At 51.0% G+C, this 14,460-nt stretch overlaps 2 protein-coding genes across 2 annotated transcripts; both read left to right on the top strand.

Moving 5' to 3' along the window:
- Nucleotides 1–4,387: 4,387 nt before the first annotated feature.
- Nucleotides 4,388–7,338, top strand: LOC126539057 (uncharacterized). The gene is made up of 2 exons (XM_050185769.3): nt 4,388–5,300; nt 6,910–7,338. Exon 1 carries the CDS (start codon nt 4,622–4,624, stop codon nt 5,285–5,287), a length of 666 nt encoding a protein of 221 aa, XP_050041726.2. The 5' UTR covers nt 4,388–4,621; the 3' UTR covers nt 5,288–5,300; nt 6,910–7,338.
- Nucleotides 7,339–10,202: 2,864 nt separating this feature from the next.
- On the top strand, nt 10,203–13,972 carry LOC126538959 (uncharacterized). The gene is made up of 2 exons (XM_050185642.3): nt 10,203–11,103; nt 13,267–13,972. The coding sequence occupies exon 1, from the start codon at nt 10,440–10,442 to the stop codon at nt 11,088–11,090; it is 651 nt and encodes a 216-aa protein (XP_050041599.3). The 5' UTR covers nt 10,203–10,439; the 3' UTR covers nt 11,091–11,103; nt 13,267–13,972.
- Nucleotides 13,973–14,460: the final 488 nt, after the last annotated feature.

Raw genomic sequence — 14,460 nt, 5'->3', positions numbered from 1 at the left:
CAGCGGACATCAGGAACTATAATATGGATAGAATTGAACAGGCTCTCAGGAACGGAGGAAGCCTAAAAACAGTGAAGAAGAAACTAGGAATAGGCAAGAATCAGATGTGTGCGTTAAGAGACAAAGCCGGCAATATCGTTACTAATATGGACGAGATAGTTCAAGTGGCTGAGGAGTTCTATAGAGATTTATACAGTACCAGTGGCACCCACGACGATAGTGGAAGAGAGAATAGCCTAGAGGAATTCGAAATCCCACAGGTAACGCCAGAAGAAGTAAAGAAAGCCTTAGGAGCTATGCAAAAGGGGAAGGCAGCTGGGGAGGATCAGGTAACAGCAGATTTGTTGAAGGATGGTGGTCAGATTGTTCTAGAGAAACTGGCCACCCTGTATACGCAATGCCTCATAACCTCGAGCGTACCGGAATCTTGGAAGAACGCTAACATAATCCTAATCCATAAGAAAGGGGACGCCAAAGACTTGAAAAATTATAGACCGATCAGCTTACTGTCCGTTGCCTACAAAGTATTTACTAAGGTAATCGCAAATAGAATCAGGAACACCTTAGACTTCTGTCAGCCAAAGGACCAGGCAGGATTCCGTAAAGGCTACTCAACAATAGACCATATTCACACTATCAATCAAGTGATAGAGAAATGTGCAGAATATAACCAACCCTTATATATAGCTTTCATTGATTACGAGAAAGCGTTTGATTCAGTCGAAACCTCAGCAGTCATGGAGGCATTACGGAATCAGGGTGTAGATGAGCCATATGTAAAAATACTGGAAGATATCTATAGCGGCTCCACAGCCACCGTAGTCCTCCACAAAGAAAGCAACAAAATCCCTATAAAGAAAGGCGTCAGACAGGGAGATACGATATCTCCAATGCTATTCACAGCATGTTTACAGGAGGTATTCAGAGGCCTGGAGTGGGAAGAATTGGGGATAAAAGTCGATGGAGAATACCTTAGCAACTTGCGATTCGCTGATGATATTGCCTTGCTTAGTAACTCAGGAGACCAATTGCAATGCATGCTCACTGACCTGGAGAGGCAAAGCAGAAGGGTGGGTCTGAAAATTAATCTGCAGAAAACTAAAGTACTGTTTAACAGTCTCGGAAGAGAACAGCAGTTTACGATAGGTAGCGAAACACTGGAAGTGGTAAGGGAATACATCTACTTAGGGCAGGTAGTGACCACGGATCCGGATCATGAGACTGAAATAACCAGAAGAATAAGAATGGGTTGGGGTGCGTTTGGCAGGCATTCTCAAATCATGAACAGTAGGTTGCCACTATCCCTCAAAAGGAAAGTGTACAACAGCTGTGTGTTACCAGTACTCACATATGGGGCAGAAACCTGGAGGCTTACGAAAAGGGTTCTGCTGAAATTGAGAACGACGCAACGAGCTATGGAAAGAAGAATGATGGGTGTAACGTTAAGGGATAAGAAAAGAGCAGATTGGGTGAGGCAACAAACGCGGGTAAACGACATCTTAGTTGAAATCAAGAAAAAGAAATGGGCATGGGCCGGACATGTAATGAGGAGGGAAGATAACCGATGGTCACTAAGAGCTACGGACTGGATTCCAAGAGAAGGGAAGCGTAGCAGGGGGCGGCAGAGAGTTAGGTGGGCAGATGACATTAAGACGTTTGCAGGGACAACATGGCCACAATTAGTACATGACCGGGGTAGTTGGAGAAGTATGGGAGAGGCCTTTGCCCTGCAGTGGGCGTAACTAGGCTGATGATGATGATGACTTCGCTTGGGGCAAGCCTGGATGGCCCTATATATGACATTTCCTGTTGACAGAGTTGCTTTCTCTGGGCTGTGCAATAAATGCTCTGTTAAAGCTGTACGGTAGTTCATTTCTGTCGTGAAGGAATAGTCTTAGTAGGGGAGTGCGTTACTAGTGGCACCCTTTCGTACCATTATGGATCGCGCTCCAGGGCGCATGCCACGCTGCATGACCGCAACTTACGCAAGCGCACAAGACTGGCTCTCCGCTTTGTAGCGTATGCCCATTACAGCACAAACAACAACGGCACCGCCGAGCAGCATTGCCGGACGGATGGATGTTAAGCGCGTCCCCTTTGGAACGGGGCGGTAGGTTACGCCACCAAGCGTGGGGGCGCCACATGCTGGGTAAAATTTCGACGAGAAGTTGTGTACATCTCTCCAGTCTCTCCTTCACATCGCCTTGCAAGTTGCATGCAGCATAGAGTTTCTTACAATAATTGTATGAAACTATATGGCCTGCTGCACTGCAAGTGTTAGCGCAGGCTTCGTAGCGCGTGCGCTGTGTGAGTGGACGTTTCATTCGAACGACACGTGCAAGAAGTGCACGCTTCGATCTGCCTTTAAGAAGATGTGTGCAGTTGACGGCTATCTTTTCTTGGCTGCAATGCGGCGAAAGGGCAACGGCTGCTTAGCCATGTAGGTGAACGCGGAGCAGTTAATCGGAGACGACATCGTATGCGCTGCCGTGAAAATCGTCGGCACATACGATGCGTGTCGGCCAGTCAGTTTTCCTGCTTCCCACACTATGTCTGCTACAAATACGTGTTGTCTCTGTTGGCGACCACGGGCTTTCATCGGCAATGTGCGCAAATATACAAAACATATCGGCGCACCGCTATAGCACAAATACGACGTGTACGCAACTAGTACGTCCCCTACAATATTGAATAGCGGCAGCAGCGTAAATCGCTGAATAATTTTTCAACACCGGTCAAGAGATGGAAGTTAATTGAAGGCATAAGTAATCGTTTCTGCTCCACTAATGCCGGCGCGGCCGTTGCTTAGCGGTTATGGTGATGGGCTGCCATGCGCGAGATCGAATCCAGGCCACGGCGGCCCGTGTTCTCAAATTTAGGTTCCGGATTCAAATTATTCCGGAGTCCCGTGCACTACGGCGTGCCTCATAATCGCACAGTGGTTTTGGCACGTAAAACCCTATAATTTAATTTTAACGACGGCGCGACCAAGTCACGGGCGTGCGTCTCCAAGTAACTCCATCGATCGGTGCAATGGTTGCAGAAGTGACGCCGGTCATGTTCATTGCATCGTGCACATATTCATGCACATATTCTCGGCACGCGTGAACTCCGACAACTGCTGGAGCATGCAACAAAAGTTATTTCCGCTCTTGGGCAGCGCGCACACAAACACACCACGACATGAAAGGTGCGCCGTAAAGACATGATAATGCGCGCGCTATTTGGGTGTTCTGTTGATGCGTTAAGGAACGAATACCTGTATTGCTCTTCTTACGCAGAAGCAGAAAAGTTACCTGAAGCTTCTCTATCCCGCTATGATTGAGGGTGTAATCACAGAAATAAAGAAATAATAATAAAACACTTAGGCACCTTTGTTTAAGCTTGGATTTCCTTACGTTTTATTTTTATTTTTTTTCCCAGTTGGTCAATTCCTCACTGCACAACCTCGTATCGTGTATAGATGGTATACCATTTAGAGCGAGCAGTGTATGTACCGCGCACTAGGTGTCGCCACTGGCCCACCGCCATTGAACGCCTTTTGAATCGTGAGCAAGCAGGCATGAGCCGCCGAGAGGCCGGAAATCGCTTCGTACTACTGATGTGTAAAATGCCGAAGAGCGAAGGGAAGACGTGCTCTGTCATGAACGGCGAGAACGGTGACGCAGACTTGAATGCGGTGTGGGATGAGACTGCCTGCGAGCTTCGTCCGCCTCCTCGACTGCACAAGGTGCGTACCCGTACAACCGTTCGTCATGCTCGCCTTTTCCGCAAGGCGAGCACGACAAGCTCTGCCGCCAGCGCGCGGCATATGCAATTGCCGCGGCACATGACTTCCAGGCTAACACCGCATGCGCGTAACAACGCAGCGTTGCCAGCCACCGCTGGCACAAAATATCACGGAATGCCCAACTTCGAACAAGCATGCAAAATGAAAGGTATCCTTGCACTTCCTCTGCAGCCTTAACGAAAATTTTGTCTCCTCTACCCATTCACTGCCCATCGTGGTGGTCGAAATAGCGGCTAAGCCGTGCCTGCGGCTGCTGCGACCATTGTAAACAACTGAGGAAACACCGATCAGAAGGCACTCAATGGCGGACGCTGTCATGTGAGCATATATGGCGGTGCCCATAAGTATTCACAGCCTTTTCATGGGTTCATCGCGCATGTCAGCCAGTACACGATAGCATTCGATGCATCATTTTTTGTTTGTTTGATGACGATGCCGTTTGACCTGTGCTGAAATTAGACATGCTTCCGCCAGCGGCGCGCGACTTCAACGCTTTCCATTCGTGGTGTGCGTTCTGCGTAGATTGCTTTCGCGCGTATATCACCTTATGAGGACGTTGACTGGCTATGCCAGTGACGTGCAGGATTCCGTGTCGAGGCGCCGCGTAAGGCGCTACATTGCTAAGCAGCGAAAGTGCACACCCAGAGATTGCCACTGCCCTCTGCGCATCGCTGTGATATCTGTGTATAATCAAGACCAACACTGATTTGCCTATGCCACGTGCACGATAGGAGACGTATACACTGCCACAGTGCGTCTCGTCGTGACCGGCGATTGTTGCTGCCGGCTTACAAGCGAAGCAACCAACATCTTTACTTAAGAAAGAACGAAATGAATATAACGTCAAACGAATCAGTCGCACCGACCGCTTTCGCCACAAGCGCAGCCACTATGGAAGACGCAGCTCGAGAATGGGTCGGTCGCGTCGCGGGCATCGTGACCATGGCCAGCTTCGTCGGCAGCCTGTCGATGTCCTGGCGGGTCTGGCACTCCGGAAACACGATCGGCGTCGCCTTCTCGCCCCTGGCCGCCGCCGCCATCTGCCTGCACGCCTGGATCCTCTACGGAAGAGCCACAGGCGACCCCAACGTGGTGTGGGTGAACACCTGCGGTCTCGTCCTCATGCTGGTCAACGCGTTCGTGCACCGCCTCTACTCTCGGGACCGAGGGCCCGGCGTGGCCCTGCTGGCGACGCTCGCGGCGATGCAGATCGCGTCGCCCATGATGAGCGTGACGTGGCTGGGCAACCTCGCGTTCGTCACCACCGTGGCCTGCAACGCGGCGCCGGTCGCCCGCATCAGGACGGTCCCGCTGCCGGAGATCGCCGCGTGGACGTTGTCCGCCTGCGGTCTCTGGACCGCGTACGGGGCGCTCGCCCGGGACGCGCCGCTGTTCGCGAGCAACTTGGTCGGCACCGTGTTCGCCGCGATCGAGCTGGGCGTGGCCGCGTGGAGACGGTGTCGAGGCGACGTGGACGTGCCCTCGCAAGTGGTGTGACGCGTTGCCCGAGGTAAGTGCGTGTGTGTGTACGTCTGAGATACACGGTTCAAGCGTTCTTAGACGGACGACACGATTTGTCGCCAGTCCGATCCGGTGTGTACAACAACGTAAGTGTCGCATGCATCAACCTTCCATCACTATCTAAACAAGAGAAATGCGTGGTGCTCAACAATGGTCGAACTATAAGGATGTCTCGGCACAGAGCGTTTCTCTTTCTCTTTTTGACGAGAGGACTAGTCTTTTTCTCCGAACTGTTATGTAAAGTTCAATACGCACTTGTCTCTTTCCTTGACTTCGCTAAAGTTTCGCTCGAAATCCGCCCAAAAATACCCGACCTCTTAGTCACCAAACAAGCATAAAATCGGACAGATCTAGCGAGAAATTCCCCTAAGGTTGCAAGTAACCGTGCTCTCAACAGTGCGAAGTTGTCCTGAGTTGTCTTGCAATTCAACCTGAAAGCGCAGGCGTCGACCGCTAGGAATGTCAGCGCCTTAAACGATAAGGAACACGCAAGGCAATCTCCAATTCGAATGCCATTTGCTTGTTATCCGCGAGGCCCCATCAAGAACTGCCAGAAATAGCCAGGTCGCGTAGGTACCAGTATTTGCAATCAGTTCTGCTCCTTTTTTTTTACAATACCTCGCATACGTGCATATATATTACAGCGAAGCTGTACATGGCTAGTCGATTCGTCCGTCCGTTCATCTGTAGGTCGCCTGTACGCCGAAAACTCCTCCTGCGCATGCGCGAAAAAGAGAGAAAGAGGCGCGCGATTAGCCAACACCACCTAGATAGCACAAGGCCTGCTTACTCCGATCATGACGTCACGCTAGCTGGCCCGAAATTTCCATTGACAAGACTGGCGTGATGAAAGCGGCGACGTCAAAATCACTGTGGCCTACTCGGGAGCATCCCCATTAGATTCTATAGTAGTCGGGCCGGGAAACATGACGTCATGGAGCGGATTGAGAAGGCCTTGTGTTATCTTTAGGTGGTGTTGCATTAGCTACGCCATTAGTGACGTCGTTGCTCTCCGTCGCAGCCGAGAGTGCGCGCAACAGTTTCTCTCTTGCTCCGAGATGGGCAGGCCACGCGTCACACGTACTCCTTAGGAGCAGGCAGCCTTCGATCAGCAACGCCGCGAGCAGAACCGGGAACGAGCTCGTCTACGCCGTGCCGATGCTGCAGTTCGGGAACAAAAGCAGGCTCATGCAGCCGAACGCAAGCAGCAACTGCGTACCGAGGATCTGGCAGCCTACCAAGCCGTCGTTTAATGAACCTTCGGGATCAACCTACCGAGGCCGCACGTTTCAGCTACGCTGGTTAACCATCTGTACGGAGTACTTCTTAATCAACACTGTACGTATTGTTTTAAACTTTATTCCTGGGCGCATGCGCGGATCCCTGTAATGCGAACACGTCAAAAACGTCAAACGTCAAAAATCTTAATTTACATCCTATTCTCGCTACCGGTTTTTCATAAAAGCAGGATTGTGTTGGTGATAACCCTGACTGGATGTGTGACTGTCATCCTGATGCGAATAGCTTATAGCGGGCGATTCCAGCGCCGAAAATTGCTTTGTGCGCTTGCTGTATTCTCTCCTTTTGTTCTGTTTCAGAGCACGTGACTTGGTGTTCTTGAAGGCCTCGGAACAGCATGCATCCCGGGCTTAGCGGCACGCCCCTACTGTGTGTCTCCGAGAACTATATATTTCAGCCAGGATTCCTCGGTTGAACCGTGCATTTTCGGCGTGGCATTTGCCCTCGGACACGTTTCCATAGGAGAATGGCGCTTTGGAATCTCCGGATATGGCACACAAGAGGCTTCACACAAACGGTTAAACGTATGACGCACAAGAAGCATAAGACAAGCAGCCTTACGAACTTGCTGTGCTATGCAGCAGTCTTGAAGCCAGAAGCTGAAGTAGAACATATTGGCTAATTACAATAATATTTGTGTGTTTTACTACACAGCGCCGTGTCGCAAAGATGTCAGCAGTATATTCCTTGCTCCCGTGTCTTCGGTATTGTGTAAACTGCAATCCGTACATAGCCGAAACTCTGAAATGCCTTTTGTGTGTGTGTGTTACGGTAGCGCGAAATTGCTGCGAATAGCGGATTTTCCTCAAGAACTTTGGTCAGCCAACCTGACATGGCCGAAAGTTGCCAGTGTGTGCGTAGACGCTTGCATGCAAAGATAGTTAGCCATACGTCTATCGACGTCTATTCTCGACAAGTGTGTATATTCTGGGCGATGGTTTTATTGTAAATAAAGGTCTTCGAATGTTTCTTTTATGTCGTGTTCTCAGTTAGAGCGCTGCACAGGCCAGGGCTGCTTCAAGCCGCGAGCCCAGCCCAGGTCAACTGAATATCGCTTTACCAGGTCCGGGCCAGATCAAGCGATCTTTAGTGGGCCCCGGCCGAGCCCACTAAAAGCGGTCTGCAATGTTTGCAGAGTGCGCATAATGCCAGTATATAGCTTCGTATGCGCTGTGCTTTCGACGTTTCGCCTCGCGTTGAAGCGAGAGATGCACGAAGGTCAATTCGGTCGCTGCTGCTGCCGCGATTCCTTACATTTTGACAGCGAGTTTCCGCGCTCATCGAGCGAGATGTCCTCATGTTGGCGGGCTAGTTGGTTTGAATTCGTGATAGAATGTCTAAACCGATAGAATACGGCCGATAAAACTACTACGCTTACTTCGTATAGCTGTCTACTAATTGGCTATCCCAATCGGTACTTTACCTTTGGGGCGAAATCAAGGCTGATTACTTACTGATCAGGGCTGATTACTTACAAATCATGGTGATTACTTACAAATTAAGGCTGATTACTTACAAATTAAGGCTGATTACTTACCAACCAAGGCTGATTATTACTTTTTTTTCATCGCATTTAAATATTTATTTTTCCATTGAGACACTAAATTTCCCACTCACGGTTGCGCGCTATGAAGTGAAAAAACAATTGAATGATAAAGAAATCGAAATATAAGTCTCCTCCCGGAATTTAAGACCGCTCGTCTAGTGCGGATGGTTGCTTCTCCGTCGGTTGCAGTGCGTCGGTCCTATCGGCGTCCACGAGTGCGGGAACCGGCCCGGCGACGACGACGTCCTTCTTGGCGGCGCGCGCCCTCACCCTCGAGTCAAAGTTCATGCCGGCGAACAGCGCGAACGCCGTGAGGAAGCTGATTATCTCCAGCAGCAGGAACACCGCCGACCAGCTGTGGTGCTCGACCACCAGGCTGAGCGGGATCGAAGACCGATATGACGCCGCCCACTGTGCGCCGGCAAGATGACGTTCAAACTGAATAAATAATGCTAACGAACATTTAGAGAAAAAGAAAGGAACATAACATTAAACTGCATTGGCATATCATGATTCTATAGCAGTGAAGCGGCTTCCTAAAACAGCGTCAAATTCTATACCGTGCAAAAGCGTTATTTCACCGCCAACATACAGTGTACGTTTCATCTCGCACTGATCATCGCCGTAAGGTTGGCATCTTGCGGTGCTACATAGCGTAGAGCCTGTCGCGAGTCTTTTATTCCCATTCCACTCCCATTCCCTTCCCGGCGCGATTATTGCAATCGAAGCTAACGCAGAATTTCGCACGGCCATATTGGGGGCGAGGAGTTACAGAGTCGCCATCTGTCGGAAGCGCCTCCCTTGCGTAGTATGAGGGATCACGCGAGACTTCGACGCCTACGGCGAATGTGATGTGCCGTCGTGACTATTCAATTTTTTCTTTTTTGTCTTCTAAATTCTTGGACGTTTCAATATTATTTCTCAAGTTGCGTCGCACTGTGTGTTTATCGGTTTTCTCAGTGTACGATCTCCCTCTGTTTCTTTTTCGTAATCCAGTGCATTAATTCATAACACAAACATGACCATACGCCATGCCTTTTTTTTTAATGTACGTCTTACCGCTCCCTTTCCGTTCCAGTGAACTTGCCAGTATCTAGCATCAACAAGTTAGTAGACCAAACCGTCATGACATTAGCCGGGCAGCGGGCGAGCGTCTCAGTGCACGTTTTCGTCTTCTCACCGAACATCGCAGACCAGGCGCCGTGGCAGAAATCTTCCTCGCGTGTGTGCTTGCTGCATACCCGAATTGTAGCCGATGGCTGTCTGCCGCTTCTAAGTTTCGCCAGCCAAGCTTCACGCAGCTCCTTGCCCTGCGGCACCGAGCAGTAGCCTACCATACTGCACGCCTCCAAAGGCAGCCACTACCTATTATAGTACTTTCAAATGTTGTCAAGCAGATACCCAAGGCGGTAAAGCATCACCTCTTAATCAGAATCGCGGGGCAGGTGGGTCTTTAAACTTTCGTTTTCAGCTCGCTTCGACGCTTCCGAAGCAGCCGACGCGGCCGCTGTGTCCCCGTGATCCCTCATGCCACGTCATGCCGACGGTGGCGCCAGCTTTTCCATTGCATGGTGGAGCTCTCCGCCAATAGCCGACATGATCGCTCCAGGCTTCCTCCACAGCTTTAACCAAAATTTTGTGTCGTCTACCCATTCACAGCCCATCGCGGTGGCCGAAATAGCGGCTGTCTGAGCCGTGCCTGCGGCTGCCGTGAACATTGTAAACAACCGAAGAAACGCCGATCAGAAGGCGCCCAATGGCGGACGCTGTCACGTGAGCATATATGGCGGCGCCCATGAGTATTGACAGCCATTTTCATGGGTTCATTTCGCATGTGAGCCAGTACACGAGTCTTCGATGTATCATTTTTGTTTGTTTGATGACGATGCCGTTTGACCTGTGCTGAAATTAGACATGCTTGCGCCAGCGGCGCACGACTTCAACGCTTTCCATTCGTGGTGTGCGTTCTGCGTAGATTGCTTTCGCGCGTATATCACCTTATGAGGACGTTGATTGGCTATGCCAGTGACGTGCAGGATTCCGTGTCGAGGCGCCGCGTAAGGCGCTACATTGCTAAGCAGCGAAAGTGCACACCCAGAGGTTGCCACTGCCCTCTGCGCATCGCTGTGATATCTATGTATAATCAAGACCAACACTGATTTGCCTATGCCACGTGCACGATAGGAGACGTATGCACTGCCACAGTGTGTCTCGTCGTGACCTGCGATTGTTGCTGCCGGCTTACAAGCGAAGTAACCGACATCTTTACTAAGAAACAACGACATGAATGTAACGCCAAATGAATCAGTCGCAACAAGCGCAGCCACTATGGAAGACGCAGCTCGAGAATGGGTCGGTCGCGTCGCGGGCATCGTGACCATGGCCAGCTTCGTCGGCAGCCTGTCGATGTCCTGGCGGGTCTGGCGCTCCGGAAACACAATCGGCGTCGCCTTCTTGCCCCTGGCCGCGGCCGCCATCTGCCTGCACGCCTGGATCATCTACGGGAGAGCCACCGGCGACCCCAACGTGATGTGGGTGAACACCTGTGGTCTCCTCCTCATGCTGGTCAACGCGTTCGTGCACCGGCTCTACTCGCGGGACCAATGGCCCGGCATGGCCCTGCTGGCGGCGCTCGCGGCCATGGAGGTCGCGTCGCCCATGATGAGCGTGACGTGGCTGGGCAACCTCGCATTCGTCACCACCGTGGCCTGCAACGCGGCGCCGGTCGCCCGCATCAGGACGGTACCGCTGCCGGAGATCGCCGCGTGGACGCTGTCCGCCTGCGGCCTCTGGACCGCGTACGGGGCGCTCGCCCGGGACGTGCCGCTGTTCGCGAGCAACCTGGTCGGCACCGTGTTCGCCGCGCTCGAACTGGGCGTGGCCGCGTGGAGACGGTGTCGAGGCGACGTGGACGTGCCCTCGCAAGTGGTGTGACGCGTTGCCCGAGGTAAGTACGTGTATATGTATATACACGTCTGAGATACACGGTTCAAGCATTCTTATAGACGGACGACACGATTTGGCGCCAGTCCGATTTGGTGTGTACAACGTAACTGTCGCATGCATCAACCTTCCATCATGTTCTAAACAAGAGGAATGCGTGGTGCTCAACAATAGGATAACTATAACAATATGATACAATAGGATAACAATAGGAACAACTATAAGGATGACTTCTTTGGCGAGAGGGCTAGTATGTTTGACATACCTGACTATATATGTGCTGAAAACAAGGTCCCCCTCGTCGAAAGATTGTCGCATCGCATCGGGCGCCGCTTCGTGCAATCGGTCGTCTCGCCGGCAAATTAAGACACTCTGAATCGTTTCGTTTTTGTTTGCGCCATTTTCCGCAAGGCACGCCAGAGCGGTGATCTCTGAGCTCTTATGTAAAGTTCGATTCGCACTTGCTGCCTCTTTTCTTGATTGCGCTTAAATTTCGCTCGAAATCCGCCCGAAAATTTCCGAACTTTCTTACTCGTCAAATAAGCATAAAATCGGACAGATCTACCGAGAAAATTCGCTAAGGTTGCAATTAACGCTGCTCTCAACAGGGGGTGCCTGAGGGTGCCCACCCTCGCAATTTATTCAACTTCAAAGCGCAGGCGTCGACTGCATGGAATGTCAGCGCCTTCAACGATAAGCACGCGAGGCAATCTCCCATGCGAATGCCATTTGCTTGTTATCCGCCCCACCAAGTACCCTAAGAAATAGCCAGGTCACGCAGCTACCAGTATTTGCAATCAGTTCTGCTCCTTTTCTTTTTTTAGATACCTTGCATATGTGCTCATATTACAGCGAAGTTGTACGTACACCCTCCCACTTTTCTAACAATAACACGCGAGCGTCGACGGTAAGGCCCGTCAGTGGCCTTGCAGCGGCGACGGACGGCGGGATTGGCAACTTTATGTGCGGTCGTGCGAGGCGAATTCTAGTTCGAATGTGTACTCCTGCACTGTTCGCTTCAGGAGTGCCCCTCGCCGCTGCAAAGCCACTGACACGTCGTGTGATCGGCGCTCGCGCGTTATCGTTAAAAAAGTGATAGGGTGTACAAGGCTAGCCGATTCGTACGCCCATCCGTCCAACTGTCGGTCACCCGCACGCCGAAAACTCCTATGGCGCAACCCCATGCGCGAAAAAAGAGGCGCGCGGTTAGCCAATACCACCTAGATAGCACAAGGCCTGTTTACTCCGATCCATGACGTCACGCTATCTGGTCCGAAATTTTCATTGACAAGACTGGCGTGATGAAAGCGGTGACGTAAAAATCACTGTTGCCTATTCGGGAGCATCCCCATTAGATACTATGGAAGTTGGACCAGGAAAAATGACATCATGGACCAGGACATCGTTGCTCTCCGTAGCAGCCGAGAGCGCACGCAGCAGTTTCTCTCCGGCTCCGAAATGGGTGAGCCACGCGTCATACGTACTCCTTAGGAGCAGGCAGCTTTCGATCAGCAACGCCGCGAGCAAACCAGGGAATAAACTCGTCTGCGCCGTGCCGATGTTGCAGCCCAGGCACAAGAACAGGCTCGTGCAGCCGAGCGCAAGCAACAACTGCGTACCGAGGATCCGGCAGCCTACCAAGCCGTCATTTGATGAACTGTCAGAATTAACACAGTGATAAAAACTGGAGCCGCACGTTTCAGCTTCGCTGATTAACAATCTGTACTGAGTACTTGGGAGGTGTCTTTTTTTCCTTTATGTTTAATGATTTATAGCGTTAGCAGTGTCAAAGACAACACTTCGTTCCTCGAGGAGGCAGGACCTGTGTCTAGTGAGCTCCTGAACAACAATTTGCAATGTTGGTAACGCTGTTTAAACCATGGATCTGGGGGCCTCAAAGAGGAGCGACATTATGCTGACTCATTTCTCTCGCATTTACCACTTAATCGCCGCTGAATCTTTTTACTTCCTTATCGCATGCACTGATCCCTCGCTACTGGTTTTTCGTAGAAGCAGGATTGTGTGGATGATAACCCTGACTAGGTGGGGAAGGGGGGAAGGGGGGCACGCGTGACTGTCATCCTGATGCGAAAAGCTTAGTGGGCGATTCCCGCGCCGCAATTTGCTTTGCGCGCTTGCAGAAGTCTCTCCCTTCGTTCTGTTTCAGAGCACGTGACTTGGTGCTCTTCAAGGCCTCGGAACAGCATGCATCCCGGGCTTAGCGGCCCGCACCTACTGTATGTGTCTCCGAGAACTATATACTTCAGCCAGGGTTCCTCGGTTGAACCATGCACTTTCGACGTCACGTTTGCCCTCGGACACGTTTCCATAGGAGATTGGCGCTTTGGAACCTCCGGGTATACGGCGCACAAGAGGATTCACACAAGCCGTTAAACGTGTGACGCACAACAAGCTTCAGACAAGCGTCCTTACGAACTAGCGAGACCGTTATAACTTGCTATGCAGGAGTCTTGAAGCCAGAAGCTGAAGATGCATATATTGGCTTATTACAATAATGTTTGTGTGCTTCACTACACAACGCAGTGTCGCAAAGATGTCAACAATTTACTCCTTGCTCCCGTGTGTCTTCGGTATTGCGTGAACTGTAATCCGGACCTAGCTAAAACTCTTCGAAATGCCTTTTTGCTTGCATTCTTCAGAGAATGTGTGTGTAACGGTAGCGCGAAATTGCTGCGAATAGCCGATTTTCCTCAAGAACCTTGTCGAGTTAACCTGACATGGCCGAAAGTTGACACCGTGTAAGTATACGCCTGCATGCAAAGACAGATAGCATTATATCTATTGACGCCTCTTCTAGACAAGTGCGTATTTCTGGTCGATGATTTTATTGTAAATAAAGGAACTCAACTGACTGTGTTTTTTGTGTTAAAATCTCGGTTAGAGCACTGCACGCACCCGGGCTGCTTCAAGCCGCGAGCCCAGCCCAGGTCCACTAAATATCTCTTTACCAGGTCCGGGCTTTCGGGCCAGGTCAAGCGATCTTTGGTGTGCCCCGGCCGAGCCCACTAAAAGCGGTCTGCTATGTTTGCAGAATGCATGCGCGTAGTACCGGTAGCTTCGAATGCGCTGTGCTTTCGACGTTTGGTTCGCGTTGAAGCGAGAGATGCGCGAAGGTCAATTAGGTCGCTGCTGCTGCCACGATTGCTCACATTTTGACAGCGAGTTTCCGCGCTCATCGAGCGAGATGTGTTCATGTCGGCGGGCTAGTTGGTTTGAATCCATGATGGAATGTGTAAACCGATAGAATACTGCCAATAAAACTACTATGCTTACTTAGCATAGCTGCGTGCTAATTGGCAATCACAATCGGTACTTCGCCTTTCGTACGAAGTCTAGGCTT

This window comes from Dermacentor andersoni, chromosome 11 (genome assembly GCF_023375885.2).
Source record: "Dermacentor andersoni chromosome 11, qqDerAnde1_hic_scaffold, whole genome shotgun sequence".
Lineage (NCBI taxonomy): Eukaryota > Metazoa > Arthropoda > Arachnida > Ixodida > Ixodidae > Dermacentor > Dermacentor andersoni.
Note: the sequence above shows the minus strand (reverse complement) of the source record. Positions and strands in the feature narration are given on the sequence as shown.

Bases quoted from the DNA above. Each gene is read 5' to 3' on its own strand.
- LOC126538959 (XM_050185642.3), top strand. From the start codon at position 10,440: ATGAATGTAACGCCAAATGAATCAGTCGCAACAAGCGCAGCCACTATG.
- LOC126539057 (XM_050185769.3), top strand. From the start codon at position 4,622: ATGAATATAACGTCAAACGAATCAGTCGCACCGACCGCTTTCGCCACA.